At 41.7% G+C, this 15953-nt stretch overlaps 1 protein-coding gene across 6 annotated transcripts in view; it reads left to right on the top strand.

Annotated features, from left to right (window-relative positions):
- The window catches only part of TSPAN4 (tetraspanin 4), a 479366-nt gene that overhangs the window by 453764 nt on the left and 9649 nt on the right, over nucleotides 1-15953 (top strand). For all 6 annotated transcript variants that reach the window (XM_068398876.1, XM_068398877.1, XM_068398879.1 and 3 more), the window contains one exon: nucleotides 7541-7642. In XM_068398876.1, coding sequence (XP_068254977.1) covers nucleotides 7541-7642 — 102 coding nt within the window. The remainder of the gene's footprint in view (nucleotides 1-7540; nucleotides 7643-15953) is intronic.

Here is a 15953-nt window from a genome sequence, read left to right as displayed (position 1 = left end):
ACAAATAGAGAACTGAAAGACAAGAGAAACAGTGACTTTTTAAGACTACATAGGAAGCCTGTGGCACAGCTGAAAGGTCTCACCTCTGTTGACCCAAGCCAGCGTGTTTCGGAAATGTTCATTCTTCTTCCCACTCCCAGACCAGTTCCTACAATGTTCTGTTCCTGTATTCTCCACTTTTCCTCTGAAGTTACACAGACAGTGTCAGTGCATCTCTCTTGGTACCAAACACTGCTAGAGCCAATAAGCATTTCAACTAACTTATTGAAGTTTAGAAGATCCGTAAAATGTTTGACTCCTGATGTAGGCTTTTGCAGTCAAACTAGGAAAAGAGAATTCGCTAAGCAAGTGGTTTGCTGTGTTTAAGGAAGCCATAATAAAAAAATGTTAAGTCCTGGAGTTGTTTCACTTTCAGGGAGGAAGTGAGGAAGAGGGAATCCCACAGAGCTGAGCAGAGAGTCCTGAAGGTGCTGAGTAACACTGATGACACTGACAAGAAAATAGTATATTATCCCTTAACTGTCAACCATCAGCAAAGCTCATGCAATGTCTCTTACTTATTAAAACCTTACAAGTTTTCTATTTATAGGCAGATGGTATAAGGAAGATTTCAGCGGTGAGGAGAGCAGGTACTGCTCCCAGCTTCTTATAGACAGGCTTAGGGACATCTCATTTAAAACAAGCCTTACCTGTTGGTACAATCAATCTCATCTCTTCTTAGCAGGCAAGAGGACTCCCACAAATGACCTTATAGATTAGGCACTTTCTGTTTACATTCGATTTCCCACTCCCTGCTATTTGTAGAGAATGATTACCAAGGCATTAAATTAAAAGTTTTGCCCGGTGGGAAACTATTGGATATTTTGTCATTTTCTTAGAGCCTCTCCTGTTCTGGTGGAGGGGCAGAGAGGTAGGGGAAGCAATCACCAGAAAGGTCAGGATTATTTACTTACCTATATTGAAACACTGCTGAGAGAGGCTTTGTCCAGTTTGGGGGCTTGTTGGGTGGAATTTTTGTTCATGATGTGGTAGGGGAGCACTGAGGCTTGAAACTAAAAGTCTACATTTACCTGAAGGTTAGAAAGCTGAGGATGCTGCTGGCATCCTCTGGCTTTGCCTAAAGGCTGTGCCAGAATCTAAGTGACATCTCACACTGTCAGCAAGTTGAAAAGGAATTAATAAGAGTCTCCTCAAGAGCCGCCTTTTGGCCTTTCTTCCAGAGCAAAGCCACCTTCCCCCTCAGTGTGCTGGGACAGTGGAAGGACTTTGCCTCTTCTGTATTGGTATAGCTTCAGTTTAATCAAAGTCTTGCATCGTATTAGCAGTAAATATTGATAATACCCATGTTCTGCACAGATACAACTTTCTTGTTTGCCCAAGAAGTTTTGCTCCAAAGCACTTCCTCCTCCTTATCAGCAGCAAAATTACAGGACTGGGCTTCTCAGGGAGCAGTACTTGTCTTCAGTTTCATGCCTTAACAGTAAGTAGATAAACTCCAAAGCTTTTCATTCACAGAGTGAGAGATCTGTCAAACCATCCCCAGGAACTGAGGCAGCTACTGCAATCCCCCATCTGTAATACGGAGATGGAAATAATTAGGAGCCTCACTGGGTTTTTGCAGTGCAGGATGTTTATGTAGTGCTTTCAGCGTGTCTGTGTCTGTACTAAGCAGGGTTTTTGTTGTTGCTGCTGTTACACAGTTTTTATCTCAGCCTCAATTATTTCTAGGTTGTCTTATTCAGGGAGGCAAGGCAGAGTCTGACAGCTCTTAGTCCTCTTGAAGGATGCTGGCTTCTGCAGCTGGGCTTGTCAGCCAGCCAGCCACAGTTCTGCTTGGAGGCTCCAGATTTCCAAAGCAATGAGGGGACAAAGCTGACAGTAAAACAAGCCTTACATGTAAATTGCTACAGCTTAAATAGCTGTCTCAAGGGAATACAGATTAAGAAGGAACTACTTTTTAATTTGGCCTGAATTTATACGCAGGCTTAAGTAAGATTTTCTAAGGGATGTTTTGTCACAGCTGTAGTTTAGATGAGGCTCAGATAAATCCCTGCCTGTTCTCTCTCACTGCATCAGCTGCTTCCAGCCATTTTTCCTGACCTCTGTGAGTTTCTTTCCAGTCCTGCTGCATCTCTTGTAGCTTTCTCTTCTCTAGTTTAAATACTGAGTTTCCTTCATTGCCTGAAACTCTCTGCACATCACTTGTCTACTTTAGGGTAGTATATGTTTTTTAGAAAGTCTTTTTAATATGACAATGTCCGGGTTTTGCAGGGATAAAATTTATAGAGTCCATTTTTTGTTACATGTTGTTTCAGTTTGTGACCAGCTGTGGTATGGTTGGTGATCAAGGCCATTAGCAGGTAAATCCAGGGCAGCTGACCCAGGCTGGCCCACAGGTGGTGTATTCTATAACATTAACGTCAGGTTCACTATAAATGGGAAGGTTTGGAGGAGGGGCCTCTTTGCCCTTTATCTCTTTGCCCTTTTTCTCCTTCACCTCTCTTCTTGACAGTTGTGATCCCTGGAGGAACTTGCCACCACTCTGTGGGCTGAGTATAACTTTGTGTCTTTTATATTAGTATTGATATTGGTTTTCTTATTTTATTAAATCTGTTTATTTTCAGATCACAGTTCTCCCTCCTTTTCCCAATTCCCTTTCTCAGCTGGAGAGGGGTCTTGGGTGGTAGAACAACTGGTTATTGTTTAGCTCTGGGTGTGGGCTAAATGGAGATAGACAATGAGATTTAAGAGCCAAATTAGAGCCTAATGGAAGTCAGTGAGGAAGTATTTGTGCTCATTGCAGTGGGACAGGATCTTACCTTTGATAAGTGCTAGTAATATGCATGCCTCACTCTAAGAAGTGGTTCTCTTGCAGTCATGGGTTGTAGTGGATTACCACACTAAGCAACAGGACGCATTTAACTTATGTTAGAAACACCACTGAAATCTGATGGTGCTGATAAGCATGAGCAAGCCTCCACTGTGTCTGAAGCCAGAGTCATAGGAATTGACATGGATGGGGTGCCAGCTTGAAGCTTACACCTCTTATCTGTTGACAAATGAATCCTGAGGAGGGCAGGAATTTTTCTGTGCTTCACTTGCAGATTCATAAAAGGTTCTTACTGCCTAACCTTTCCAAAGCTTGCTCTTCTAAGGAAATCTCTGGTATTCCACATGACTAAAAATAGGCATCTCATTCAGAGTAACGGTTTGTCTGCTGAGAGTGTTTATTATGCTTCATTGTGCTCCTTCACTAGATAGAGTTGTGCTTTGTGGAGGGCCTGGCTTGCATATGGGACCATGCAGCGGATTCAAATTGCAGAATATTTAATACAGTACTTATAGTCCCTGTTCTGCGACAGACATTTTGCCTGGCTGAGGACTGGTAGCACAGAGACAAACAAGAGAAGCTGACAGATTGGTGAATGCTGGGTGGGATCATTTGTCAGGAGATGTGATGAATCACTGTGGTGCAGCATTTCATTTTCAGAGAGATCATTTTCTGAAAAACTCAAATTGAAGGCAGAAGAGACAGCTGGGGGTGTTTTGTGAGTTTTCGTTTAAATCAAATATACAATTAGAATAAAGGCATATTGAAAAGTTCCTGCTATTCTAAAAATATTTTGAGGAAGACACAAAACTGAGGTTAGCAGGAAGCAGAATAACCTAGAGGAACATTTGCCAGCTATGCTCCGCAAATAGGTGTTAAGTTTTACTTACCCTTCTCTGGTCAAAGCCAGTGGAATCATATTTCTAGAGCTTCAAGCAGTACTTCAATTAGGAGAAAAAAAAAAATCCATCTGATAACCTTGTACACAGGTTATTCAAGCAGAGGTCAATGTGCTTTTAATAGGACTGCACGTAGACACTGAACTCCTCGCAGCCTGGAAGAGAGAAGTGGGCTTGTTTAATATTGTCTGTGCTCTTAGAAGTCCAAGGCTACTTCTGCGTCAAGACTGATTAATTTGTGCAAGATAACACATTAATAAAAAAGTCTGTATGTAACTGGCTAGAAACGGGGGACACACAGACGGTGGGGGACTTTGTGCACCTCACCTGCAGACAGAAGTGACAGGAGACCAAGGCTGATGCCTGCTTCCCCTTTCTGCTGGTGCCAAAGGGCCACAGACTCATTGTGCTGTACAAGGTTTTTTCTAGGTGATGGTGAAGACCTTTTTGACCCTCGCATAAGCGAAAAGGAGAGCGTGAATGCTTTAAGGAGTAGCTCTGTGAAAAAGAGGTTTTAAATCAGCTGTTCTTCAGAGAATAGCACTCTTCGGTGCATTTACAGCACACTTGGTTAGAAGATCAGTTAGAAACTTTAGTAAAGGAGAACTATGTAAAATCCTACATTTACAATCACTCAAATAAATATAAAGCTCTGTGTGTGTATGTGTGTATATATGTATAAAACTATGTGAGATTTCCAGGTACCTTCACGTGTCAGTGGACGGGGATGTAAAAGTAAAGAAGTATGGAGATACTGTTTCACAACGTGTGTATGCCTCTTGCAGAGTTGCAACATGCATAGAGATGAGAGAGAAAAGGAAATGAGACACACACGTGGTGTGGGATTATAAAAAGCTTACAGCCTCTTCCAAGCAAAATTCAAACAGGCACTTCCTTTTTGAAACAAGAAATAATAATGGGTCACCCAATGTGCATGGTTTGATATTGAGGGACTTGATGTGTTGAGGCTTTTTGAAATAGCATGAGAGAACTGGTCACGAATTGCCTATTTTCTTGAGTAATGCTCTGCTGTTTACTCAGTTTCTGAAGTGTGGAAATGTGTTGCCAGTTGTGTTCCCAGTGAAAGGGTCTTGCACTCTTTGTGCAGGGAAAAGAGGTTAATTTTATGAGGAAGAGAGGACTTGCTTTCATTTTGCCTCAGCAAGTTGCTTGCTAGTGCGTCTTCTCCAGGTAAAAGGAAGAGCAGGAATGCTTGGTGAGGTAATCTCTTGAGACCATGTTATAGCACACGTGGACTAGCAAAATATTGTTCCTGGACTTGAAGTACTTTATAAATGTTGATCATAAGTTATTAAATTATTATTAAGTTGTTATAATTATTATTATTATTAATCTCAAACAGGACATGAAGATGGCATTAACAAGGGAAGCCTGTGAGCCCTGGTAAAAGATTGTCATGATGAGCCACGGCATCAGTTTGCAAAGCAAAATTTGAGTGAGGAAATGCAAACTTTGCATTTTGCATCCTTTTGGTAGCACAGCATTTGCCCTTCAGATGAGCATCACTGTTTCATTTGACCTTATCTCCCTTGTTCCAGATCAGTAGTGTTATGAACTGTAGGCTGATGCATAGCTCTCTCACTTTACAGGGCGGATTTTCTCAGGTGTGATAAATTAATATTTGAAGTAGACCTTTCTCTTTCATCTTTAAGGCAACAGATGACTAGCTAGATTTCTGTCCCCACCTGCCCTCAGCTATGCTGTTCCTCTTCACCTCTCCCTTTCTGAACTAGAATTAGTTTTTCAACAACTAATTTACCTCACTACCTCTGTGGGACATTAACTAAATTTCAGAACCTCTCTCAGAGTAGCAACACAAGTGTGCCCTTCCATCCTAATTGATGGCTGTGCTCGAGACCACAGCTGGTCCAGCTGAGACACAGGGAGCTGAGAGTAAGTGAAGAGCTGAAACCCGGTTCAATCTAATTCTTAAATGAATGCTAGGAATCTCCCACACATATAAGTTTCATATTTATTGCCTGTAATTTTCTCAACTAATTCCAAATTTAATGATAGAAGAGAAAACCAAAGTTGAAAGCTAATTAATGTACCAGTGACTATGTATAACCTCTGTGTAAAGCCAAAAGCAGCTTACATGATAATTACAGTGGGAGCACAGCATCTACTGTTCAAGATAGTGATTCACGAGAAAGTGCTTGCATGATAGTTAAGGTGCTGAGATTGAGTTGTACATCTGTCTTGTACTGTCCCAAAGCGATCTTATTAGTGGCTCAGCTGAATAGTGATAAACTTTCGGGAAGGAAACAGAAGAACTGGAAAGACCAAGCACAACCCTTTGCACGTACAGCAGAGATTTCTTGGACATGATGAACTTCTAAGGTCATAGTTTTTCATGGAGTCATATTGTTGAATAACTTTACATTTACCCCATAATAATTATGATGTAATGGGTTGAAAATTCCACTTTTACACTGTGGAAGATGCTTTGCATCCACTTTTTTTTTTCCAGGAGCAAATGAAAACAATTCTGACTGAACAAAGCAGAAGGAAAATCCAAGTATATGACAGAAGCAGAATACCTTTGTTCCCTCTGTTAACTCAAAATTAGCATTGGTTACTTCATTTTAGACCCCCCTCAGCTGGAATGACTAGTGTCAGAGGGGCAATCACTAGAGAATACACCATGTCTATGTGTTGTCCAATATGGAAGAGAGTATGCATTAACTTAGACTGTCCCCATGAAGCAAGTTGTGAATTTAATTTCGGTTTTCTTTTTGACTGTTGCAGCAGAAAGACCTCAGAGTGGCACTGTATTTTGCAGTCAGATTTATAGCAGATTGATGGAGAAGAAAATGGGATGGGTCTGCTCACCCTTCTTGCTGTACTTCGGATGTCAAACAGACCACTAACATTGACAAACACCCAGGGGAGGGGGGAATGTATGGATGTATTTGAGCAACACTATTCAGTGCTTTTCATTTACAACAGAAAAATCAGGTTAAACCATGAATATCCATTTATTATTTACTTCCTTTTTGTGTTTGCTTGATTCTATAGAAATGTGTATGTATGGTTAAACTGGGAGAGTGGCACTTGCAATCATTTTGGATACTACCTGGTGGTGACCAGTGGATCCAACAAGAGCCTGCTTTACCAGCAGAGACTCTCAACAAGAAAGCACCATCTTCAATTGTAAAAGCCTCTACAGCAGAACTTTGTACTTTCATTAACAAAAATGCATTTATTTAAGAGCAACTCCATTTTGTAACTAAATTCTTAAATCCTGTTTGTCCTGAATTTTGGATAGCTCGTTCCCTGCTGCTTCAATATAACTACATCCATCCTGCTGTAAGAAGTAGGGTGTCCTGGCTGATATAATGAACACAATTCAGAGTATCAGTACAACGTTAATGCCGCTGTTGATCTCACAGGAAGCATGTGGAAGATGCTGAGGTGTACCTGGTCACGATTAAAGATATTAAACTAAAAGGAAATGCTGTGGGTAGATGAATGTTTTCATACATAGGCCTCATTTGCAAAAAACCTCAATCCAGTCTCTCCATAGTACTTTGGTGGTTAAGTGAGAAGGGAAAAGACATTCTGGAGGTCTGTGACGGAAAACATGAACATTAACTCAGAACAGGAACTCCTGATGTTCTTTACAAAATGCAGATACCTGTAATAGATACCAGCTCTACTGGAGAAAGGCTTGAGGAAATGTCAGTTAAAATTCATTTCAGTATAGGACTGCTGTCCAACATCTCCCTGCTCCGTGCACTTTGATTCTTCAGCAAATTTTGAGTTTTGTGTCTTTTGTTGTTGGTTTTAGATTGACAAGTATGCTCAGCAGGATCTGAAGAAAGGGCTTCATTTGTATGGGACAGATGGAAATATTGGCCTAACCAATGCATGGAGCATCATTCAAACAGATGTAAGTCTGAGCTTTTTTTTTTCTTCCTCTTTACCCTCTGGGTTCTGTAACAGCATGTTCTGGGTGTGAACCTAATTAAACCTCCACATCCCAAGCCAACCTCTTCCTCCCACCCAGTCAGTACATTAGCAACTAAAGTCTCTGCTTTTTGTAACAAATGGTAATTTTTATTTATTTCTCCTTTGACCAGGATAGCTTATTTCTTTTAAAAATTTATATTGTGTTGATGCCTAAATATCATACAGTTCTGTGCTGTGTGGAGAGTGAAGGAGATGGTCAGACAGGAAACAAGCAGTACCTTCTCTTTAAAGTCAAAGGGACAGCCTATGTCGAAATGAAGAGCAATACTGTAATAACAAAGAACCACTTCAACCCCTTATTCATTTCTGTCCTGTCTCCTTTCGTTGCTATTGTTGGTTTCCACTAGTATAGTCAAAATGGAAACCGGCCATGGTGTTTACAACTTCCTACTACAGTCAATACGTTTTTCCCAGCAGAATTCGATCATCCTCCATCACAGATGGGCTGGGAATGCTTTTTGCTATGTTGCTACTGCTCTTGCATCTTTCTGATTCTCTGACAGCACTCTGCCAGTGTTTGTCTCATAAGGACTGGTGAATACTGTAGTTGGCTTCCTCCTTTTGTCCTTGTCTGGCTTGCTGAGGAAACACCATTGCTGACAGTTCAGGTTTATTAGCTCTGTCCTTCTCTTTTCATATTCAGTTCAATCAGTTCTCTTGGAGGTGATCTTTCTGATTTGATTTTCTCTGCTTCTTGAATGAGGAAAAGAGATCCAACTTCTCTTCTGCTTTAGGAAGAAGCACTTGTACTGTCTTGGCTTCACTCAAAAAATCTTGCATAGCTTTCTCAAATGCTCCTCCAGAGGTGCTGGCATGGTACAGACAGGCAGGGCTTTAGTCTTGCCTCCTATGTCTTAAATTGGCCAAAGATTATAACCTCTCCCAATGTTTCCAAGATTATGTGAACTATTCGAGATGATGGATGGGCTACCTACCACATTCTGATATGATAAACCTGCTCATTTACCCTTTACTTCCTCTATTGCCATTTGGGCTGAAATGCTGAGTATATTTCAATCGGGTAGCGTCAAGATACACATACACTCTTCTGTACGATAAAATGAGTGGCAGGCTGCTAAGAACAGGTCTGAGAAATTAAAAATTTGGAGTCACTAACAGAACAAAAGAACTGGTTGGCCAAACTCCATGTGCATCTTTGGGGCTGCAGGAGCTGTCTGTATTGAGTGCAGTAGGTTGACAGCAACAGTACCGTGTGTGAAAGACCAACAGCACAGGTCCAGCAAACAAGCTAATAAGCTTTCCAGTCCTGCATCCTAACAACTGCATGTGGAAGGTTCTTTCGGTTACCTTTAAAAGTCCTCAGCATCTTGCTATATTGTTAATATTTTTCTCTTCCAATACTATGACTAAATATTAGAAGGCATCAATTACTGACAAGAGAAATGCATTTTGTGATGCTAGCCCAAGAGTAAGCCATGTGAACTATAGATAAAATTTTTAATATCATTGCTTATATCAAACAGTATTAGAAGTTTACTATGTTACACTAACTTAACTCTGCTTAGTAAAAATGTAGTAAAAATTACTAATATTAAGATGTTTGCAGTAAATATCAATCTGGTTTCAATGACACCCCAAGAACTGTTAAAAGCATATAGCAAAGGTGGGGGGAAAAGCATTATTTGGAGGACTTATGGGATATAAACCCCATGCTTCTGCTCCCCTTCCTATCAAATAGGTGTAACAATTATACTATGTCTAGTTCACCTAGTCACATTTTTTCAAGACGTTCACAAGTTGGATTGGATTCAGAAACGATGTAAAAGCATAATGAGAATTTTGGAAATTTACATTATGGTGAGAAATTTTAAAAGCTTTATATAACCAGGAAAAGATGAAGTAGCGTTGTGATTGTAGTCCTTAGAAAGAGAGCAGGAAGGGAAAAGGGTTTTGAAAGAAAAGGGCTCTGTAATTGATCCAAAGACTAAAAACTGAAGACACAGGTATCTGACGGTAGGATGCCATTGTACAGCAGGATGGTAGATTCTTTTTCTCTGAAGTCAAGACAGGGTTTTTTCTCTAAAAGGAATGGTCTTGTTCCGTGACAAGCTTGGGTTTGAGGCAGGACTCAATAGTCTGTGGTCTGTGTAGTGCTACAGATCATGCTCGATTGTCTTAATGATTCCTTTGGCCTTGAAACCTATTACAGTTTAGAGTGTCTTATAAGGTTGCACTTGAAACCAAAGTTAGCTAGGTCTTAGGAGTCCAAAAGAAAATAGGAAAGTGCCACCTCACAAGCTGTGTACAGTCGTGTTACATCACACTCTCTTCTAACATGGCAACTATCAAATTAGCATGTGCTGTGTTGACAGTACCATGGTGTTCAAGTCTCCATGCTCCCTGTGGTAGGCACTGAGGAGAAGAACAAAAAGCTCCCACAGATCCATTTTTACTGCTCTGCATAATTGGTTTTCACATGTATCTTTCAAAACTATTTAGGAATAGACTATTGCAGTGGTGCAGCAAAGGCAATCCCAGCATGGTTAATTATGTAAAACACTTTGCAGTTGAATAGCTCTATGTAAATGCCAAGTATTATTTTTTGTGTTCAGTAATAATTGTAACCCTTATATCCCTAATCAGTAGAGTGTAATCACTGATAGGAGGATTAGGGCAAGGCAGGGGACTTTCTGAAACGAAAGTCCCAGCCCAGGCTTGCTGTTTGCATTCTGACTCCTAAGAGACAGCTCTCAAAAAACCCCCACATTAGAGCTAACCACGTTGCCATATAGGACAATGTCTCAGCACTGACTTTTCTAATGGGACCAGTAGACATCAGTCATTGGTTGAGCTATGGGCCATGTCTGTACGTGGATGGAAAAGAGCAGTCTCAGAAAAAAGCATGACATGTAAAAAACATGACAGTAACAGAAATAAAGAGTTCTTCTCCCTTGTCCTTTCTGCATTCACACTCCTATCTTTGCAAAAGTATTTGTCAGAGCTTGAGCAGAGGGATGGCTCTGTGGTTAAAGTAGCAGGCTCAGACATGAGGGATCTTAGCTCTGGTATAGTTCTTCATTTCTCCTACTATTAGCTTAGGTAGAGACTTTCCCCACCCTGAGTTTACTAAGTATGGCTGTGTATGGCACCTTTGGCTTAAAGAAGGGGAAAAAGTTTTTCCAGAAACAGAACCACATTTAGATGTCATTTGACTTCTGTGGGACTGTCTGATCACAAATCAGAGGGGAGTTTTGACTGGGAGTATGGATACTTGGTGCACACACAAAACTTGTGAGCGGTGATTACTGTATTTCTTCTTGAAGTGTGGAAGGCCTGAGCACCTTTCGGGGGGCTTTCTTCTCTGAAGCCTTTGTGCCTTGAAAAATGGTTTTGCTCTTTCTAACAGAAGCAAACAATTCCTAAGTAACTGGGAACAACGGAAAAACACGGTCTGTCAGGCCCATCCTTAAGGAGGAAGGTGTAGTTTTGGTCCATGACTGATAAGGTCAGATTACGGATAAAGGAGTTGGGTTGAGCTGCATGCATGCAATGCATGTTAGAGGAAAAGCACTAGACTCGTTTTGCAGTCATATTAAGCCTCTAGGTCAGGGAGCTGTTTCAAATTAGAGCATTTTATTGATTTCTCTTTAATACCTTCAGCTAACCAAACTTACAGCCTTTTTCAGTGGCGTTTCAAACCTCAGAAACACAAGCAGGTGACTTTTGTGTGTCGTGACTGAAGACTATGAAAGCGTACAAAGTGACTAAAATTCTAAGAGTTTAGGATGTAAGTTACCCTGAACTGCATTACACTCCTTACCAATCGTACTGGTTAAAGTTTTACAGGTGGAGATCACTAGGAAATAAGAAATAGGCATTAATTTTTAAAATGTTGCTTCATCCCCAGCATCTTTGTGATCAATATTTGAACACTTCTCCTTTTAACTAACCAGCCAGTAATTTGAGAGGCATGCAGAAAATGCATTAGCTTCACTAAGGTGAGCAAATTCAGCTCACTTCTGCTGCTGTGTGATGCCTTTCATGTCTGTTTAGACCACTGTAACTGAGAACAAAATTTGACCCATCTCCCTCTACCCCAGTCATTGATCCTGTTAGATCAAACCATACTTTAGGATTACTGCTGAAGTAATCCAAACCACCCATTAAACATTATTTTAGAATAAAACTATCTATCATCATCTCATTCACCACTTTTTACAGTGATGGAGGAAAAAGGTGTATAAAAGTCACCCTACCCTGTCCCTTGTTCTCTGTCACATTCACAAAACTGGAAAACCAGGAACTGCTAAAACCTGTCTGCATGAAGAAGTGGGTGTTTGTTTATTTTCATGAACCCTAATGCAGCCTGGCTGATTTTGCAGGCATTTGGCAAAGAAAATAAGGCCTACTTAGCCTTCAGTACTGGGATTGCCTGTAAAATACATATAAGAATCCAACTCCTTACGCTTCTATTGCACCACAATAGAAACTTTGTGTTTAACATCAATTACCAGCCCTGGATACCCCATGCTAGAGCAGCAATTACTTGTTAACACAAAAATAAAGCTATTTGCAAGGAGCGTTGCATTCCATAAATACACACAGAGACCGCAGTGCTGTTCAGTGCTGCTTGGCTGGGAAAAGCACTCCTCCACAGCACGACCTCTGACTGCATCGTTGTGTTGAGCAGCCCCTGCATGTCCTGAGCTCTTGGGAACCGATGAGCCGCTTCAGAACCACACAGGTAATCAATAGGGGAGTGATTTATATCTCTCTAACAAAGGAGGGGAAAAAAAATGTGTTTTGACATCTCAAAAGACAGAGCCTCCCACGTGAAACATGTGAAACAAACAGCAGCATATCATCAGTATTCCTGGAAATGCTCAGCAGCAGGAGCTTAGATACTCAGAGGCGTTTGACAAGCTTTTGCTTGTTTGAGCAACTCTGCCAAACACTGTGCGAATGCCCCAGAACTACTACCCGATGGTCACCTTATTCTGTAAGTACCCACATTTGTTCATGTGGGCAGGCACAATTGTATCTAATCATGCATGCTCCTTCACAGTTGCAAGTGACCTGAGGTGTCCAAATCAAGGTGTCTTGAAGTTACTGCTATTCAAGACAGTAGCTGACATTTTCTACAGATTACCCCCTTTTAAAGTGTGTTAGTCTGGGTACCCCAAAATAAGCACTATTCGTTTGTAATTGTTTCTAAAAAACCATAAGTGTATTGTTCCCTGTTGAAATTAGGAACAGAACTAATCAATTATGCAACCTTGTCTAATTTTATCACTTAACTAGTGAAGGGAAGAACACAACTGTAAATGTGACCAAAAAATGAATGTGGTTGTAGCAAGAATCAAGTCTGCAATTGCTTCATGACAGTGAGGCAGTGTAACTTTCTGGCATCGGCAGAACATCAGCCTTTGTAGAAGAACATGAAGTCTGGTATAACTGGCTACAACAAACTGCTGGTGACAGAAATTATCCTTGATGTGACCTGAGCTTTCTCCATCCTCTAAGTGTAGGACTGTCTCCAACTATCCTTGCTCCGAAACCTTGTAAATTTAAAAGAGAGAACATTGCTCTCAAATCTAAGAGGACTCTGAAAATCCTCTTATTTTGCCGTTTGTCCTCAATATTACCCTTTCTTCTAATAGTCTCTCATCTCCCTCAACAATCTGGCTACTTATCATTTGTAGTAAGGGGAAAACCGGGGGAGGCGCGCTCGCGGGTGCTGGGGGACGGTCCGGAATAAGCTACGCGATCTCAATGTGAGTATGGAAGCTTCTCGTTTATTAACAAAGAAAGCAGTGGTTATATAGACTATGCATATGTTAATCGTGCGCCCCGATCGCACTTGTGATTGGTCCATAGGTTTACATATTCAGAGCCGTGACCGCCCCCTCCCCTCCCGGATGTAGTTTTGCTTCCCGTGAAGCAGGCACCACGAGGTTCTTTGTTCTGCACCGTGCAAGGGGAGTGCAAGGTCGCTAGCTCTGGGCTTAACCCTTGCTCAAAGCCTGGGTTGCTCAGACTGCTCAGTGACTGACACAGGATCGTGCCCCTTCTCACTCAACCAAACCTCTACAATCATTCAGCTTCATGCACACAGGATACATCGGTTGCTTGTTGCATGATCCAAAATCACTCCCACACTCTCTCTTCTCTACTTGGACGTCCATAATGAAGTCTCTGAATTTACTGAGCTCTCAGCTTATCTGGCTTTTTGGCTTCCAGCTGGACCCCTTTGCTGTACTGGTGACCCATTCAGTCCCACTGCTGCTTATTTCCTTGTTCTTGCCTCTCTGACCTACTGCCATGGGTCAGTGCCTCTGCTCCCTAGAGGTGCCATTCACCTGACTTGGTCTTCATTGAACACTGCTTGCTCACTTGCTCATGTGCTCTCTGGTCTCTGAGGTGTTAGCACTCTTCTGTGTTCATCACCTCCTCTCCTTTAGGGTTGTGCATCATCCGCTGCTTAATTCCATCACTCATACTTCCTTTGTCTTCCAAAGACATGACATCTCTTCCAGTTACAGTTCCAGACATTATTTCTTCCAGTCCCAAGACTAGTGACCCTCATGCTACTTCGTTCTTTGTTGCCCTTGATGTTTTCTTAGCCCTTTCTTCCATTGCTGGGATTGCCTTGTCTGCCAGCAGTGACAGGCAAGTATCAATATTTAATCTGCTTCTGTACAATACACAGAGGATCTGCGTGGGCAGGCAATGTGCGTCCAACAGCAGCTTGTCTTTGCAACTGCATCCCCTCCTATTTCCACCTTCTGGCTTACCAGGAAGTTTTACTCTTTGGAGTCCCAACCCTAGCTCACGGCCTAGCCCCCCTTCTGCTTCACAGGCTCCATAGGAACAGCTGTCCTCAACACTGTTAGTGAGCCCTTAACTACAAAACCTGTCCTTCATCTTCATCTCCTGACACCCTCAGCCGTGCAGTGTTATGGGGAGAAGGGGTCTAGTCCTGATTTGTGCAAACTTCTGTCACTTGTTCTTGGCCAGAACATCACTCAAATGTCTCAGCCCTTACTGTTGCAGTCTTTGCATCACAGATGAGCCACATTTTCAAGGCTTGCTATTTACAAGCTGTCACTTCTCACTGTCTGTCAAAGAGCTGCCTCCTGACTCTTAATGATGACAGCCTGCAAGACCTTCTGGTTAGGTTTCCAGATAAACCAGTTTTCCTCAAATGCATGCGATGCGTTTCATGCCACTCCTATCCGCTTTTGGGACCTCTTACACATGAGCTTCTGTCTTGTGTGCAGGAACACAGGGAAAAAAAATGGTCACAAACTTTTTTTACTTTCAAATCAGTTTGTAGAAAGTGAAGCCTGTAAACCTCACAAATCAAACAGTTGCAAGCTAATGATTGATTCCTGCCATGGACCAAATCAGAATTCTGAGTAGAACCTTGGGCAGAGAGATGTTAGTCCGGGAAAAATTTCTGACTTTTGCTTGGCAGGAAAAAAACAGTGCTGTGAGCACTGAAACGTCTCTATTGTGGGCTACTTTCTGCAAGTGCTTGAAACAATATATGATGCACGAGGCAACACGTGACACCTCTGCCCTCTATTGGTCTTGAATGGCAGATCTTGTGTGTGCAACAAGACCTGAACACTCAGGTCTCCGTGCCCGTAGACTCTACAACCATTATATGTATAGGGAAAGCCCTCCCTCAGGCCAATGTAAACATCAGGATCTGAATTAGGTCCTTGGTCTTGGTGATGGAGACATCTGCATGATTATGAGTCTATCAATCAAAAACAACAGGAATGGCCTTTGCAAAAAATACTGTATAGGCTTACATAAAAGCACATTTGAAAAATAAGATCTTAGCAAGTACTTTTGGGGCGAAGGAGGTGGCTGGCATAGCCTTGAAAAAGCGTGAAGTGCTGCCAAAAGCAGAGAGCAATTCTGCAGCCCAGTGTCGTCTTGTTTTACTCATTAGTGGTAAAGTGTCTAAATACTGACAAATTCATACTTTTGAGTTAGCATAGGAGTGACAGATGGTGTATACATCTGTATAGTAATGACACTTAGCTTATTTTGTACCACAGGAATATAACAGTTCCCAGAGGGGGGAGATGGTCACAGAGCCATTCCCTATGTACATTTCCAATACCTTTCATCCCGCTACCAAAGTCAAACCAGCCTTCCGATTTAGCACTGACACAGTCATTGTACACTGTGTCGTCGTGTGCAGCCACTTAATGCAGACACTTAAAGCACCACTATTTAGCAGCATCAGATGATGA

The sequence above is a fragment of the Nyctibius grandis genome, chromosome 4, assembly GCF_013368605.1.
Source record: "Nyctibius grandis isolate bNycGra1 chromosome 4, bNycGra1.pri, whole genome shotgun sequence".
NCBI classification, from domain to species: Eukaryota; Metazoa; Chordata; class Aves; order Nyctibiiformes; family Nyctibiidae; genus Nyctibius; species Nyctibius grandis.
This window is presented reverse-complemented; position numbering and strand designations above follow the sequence as displayed.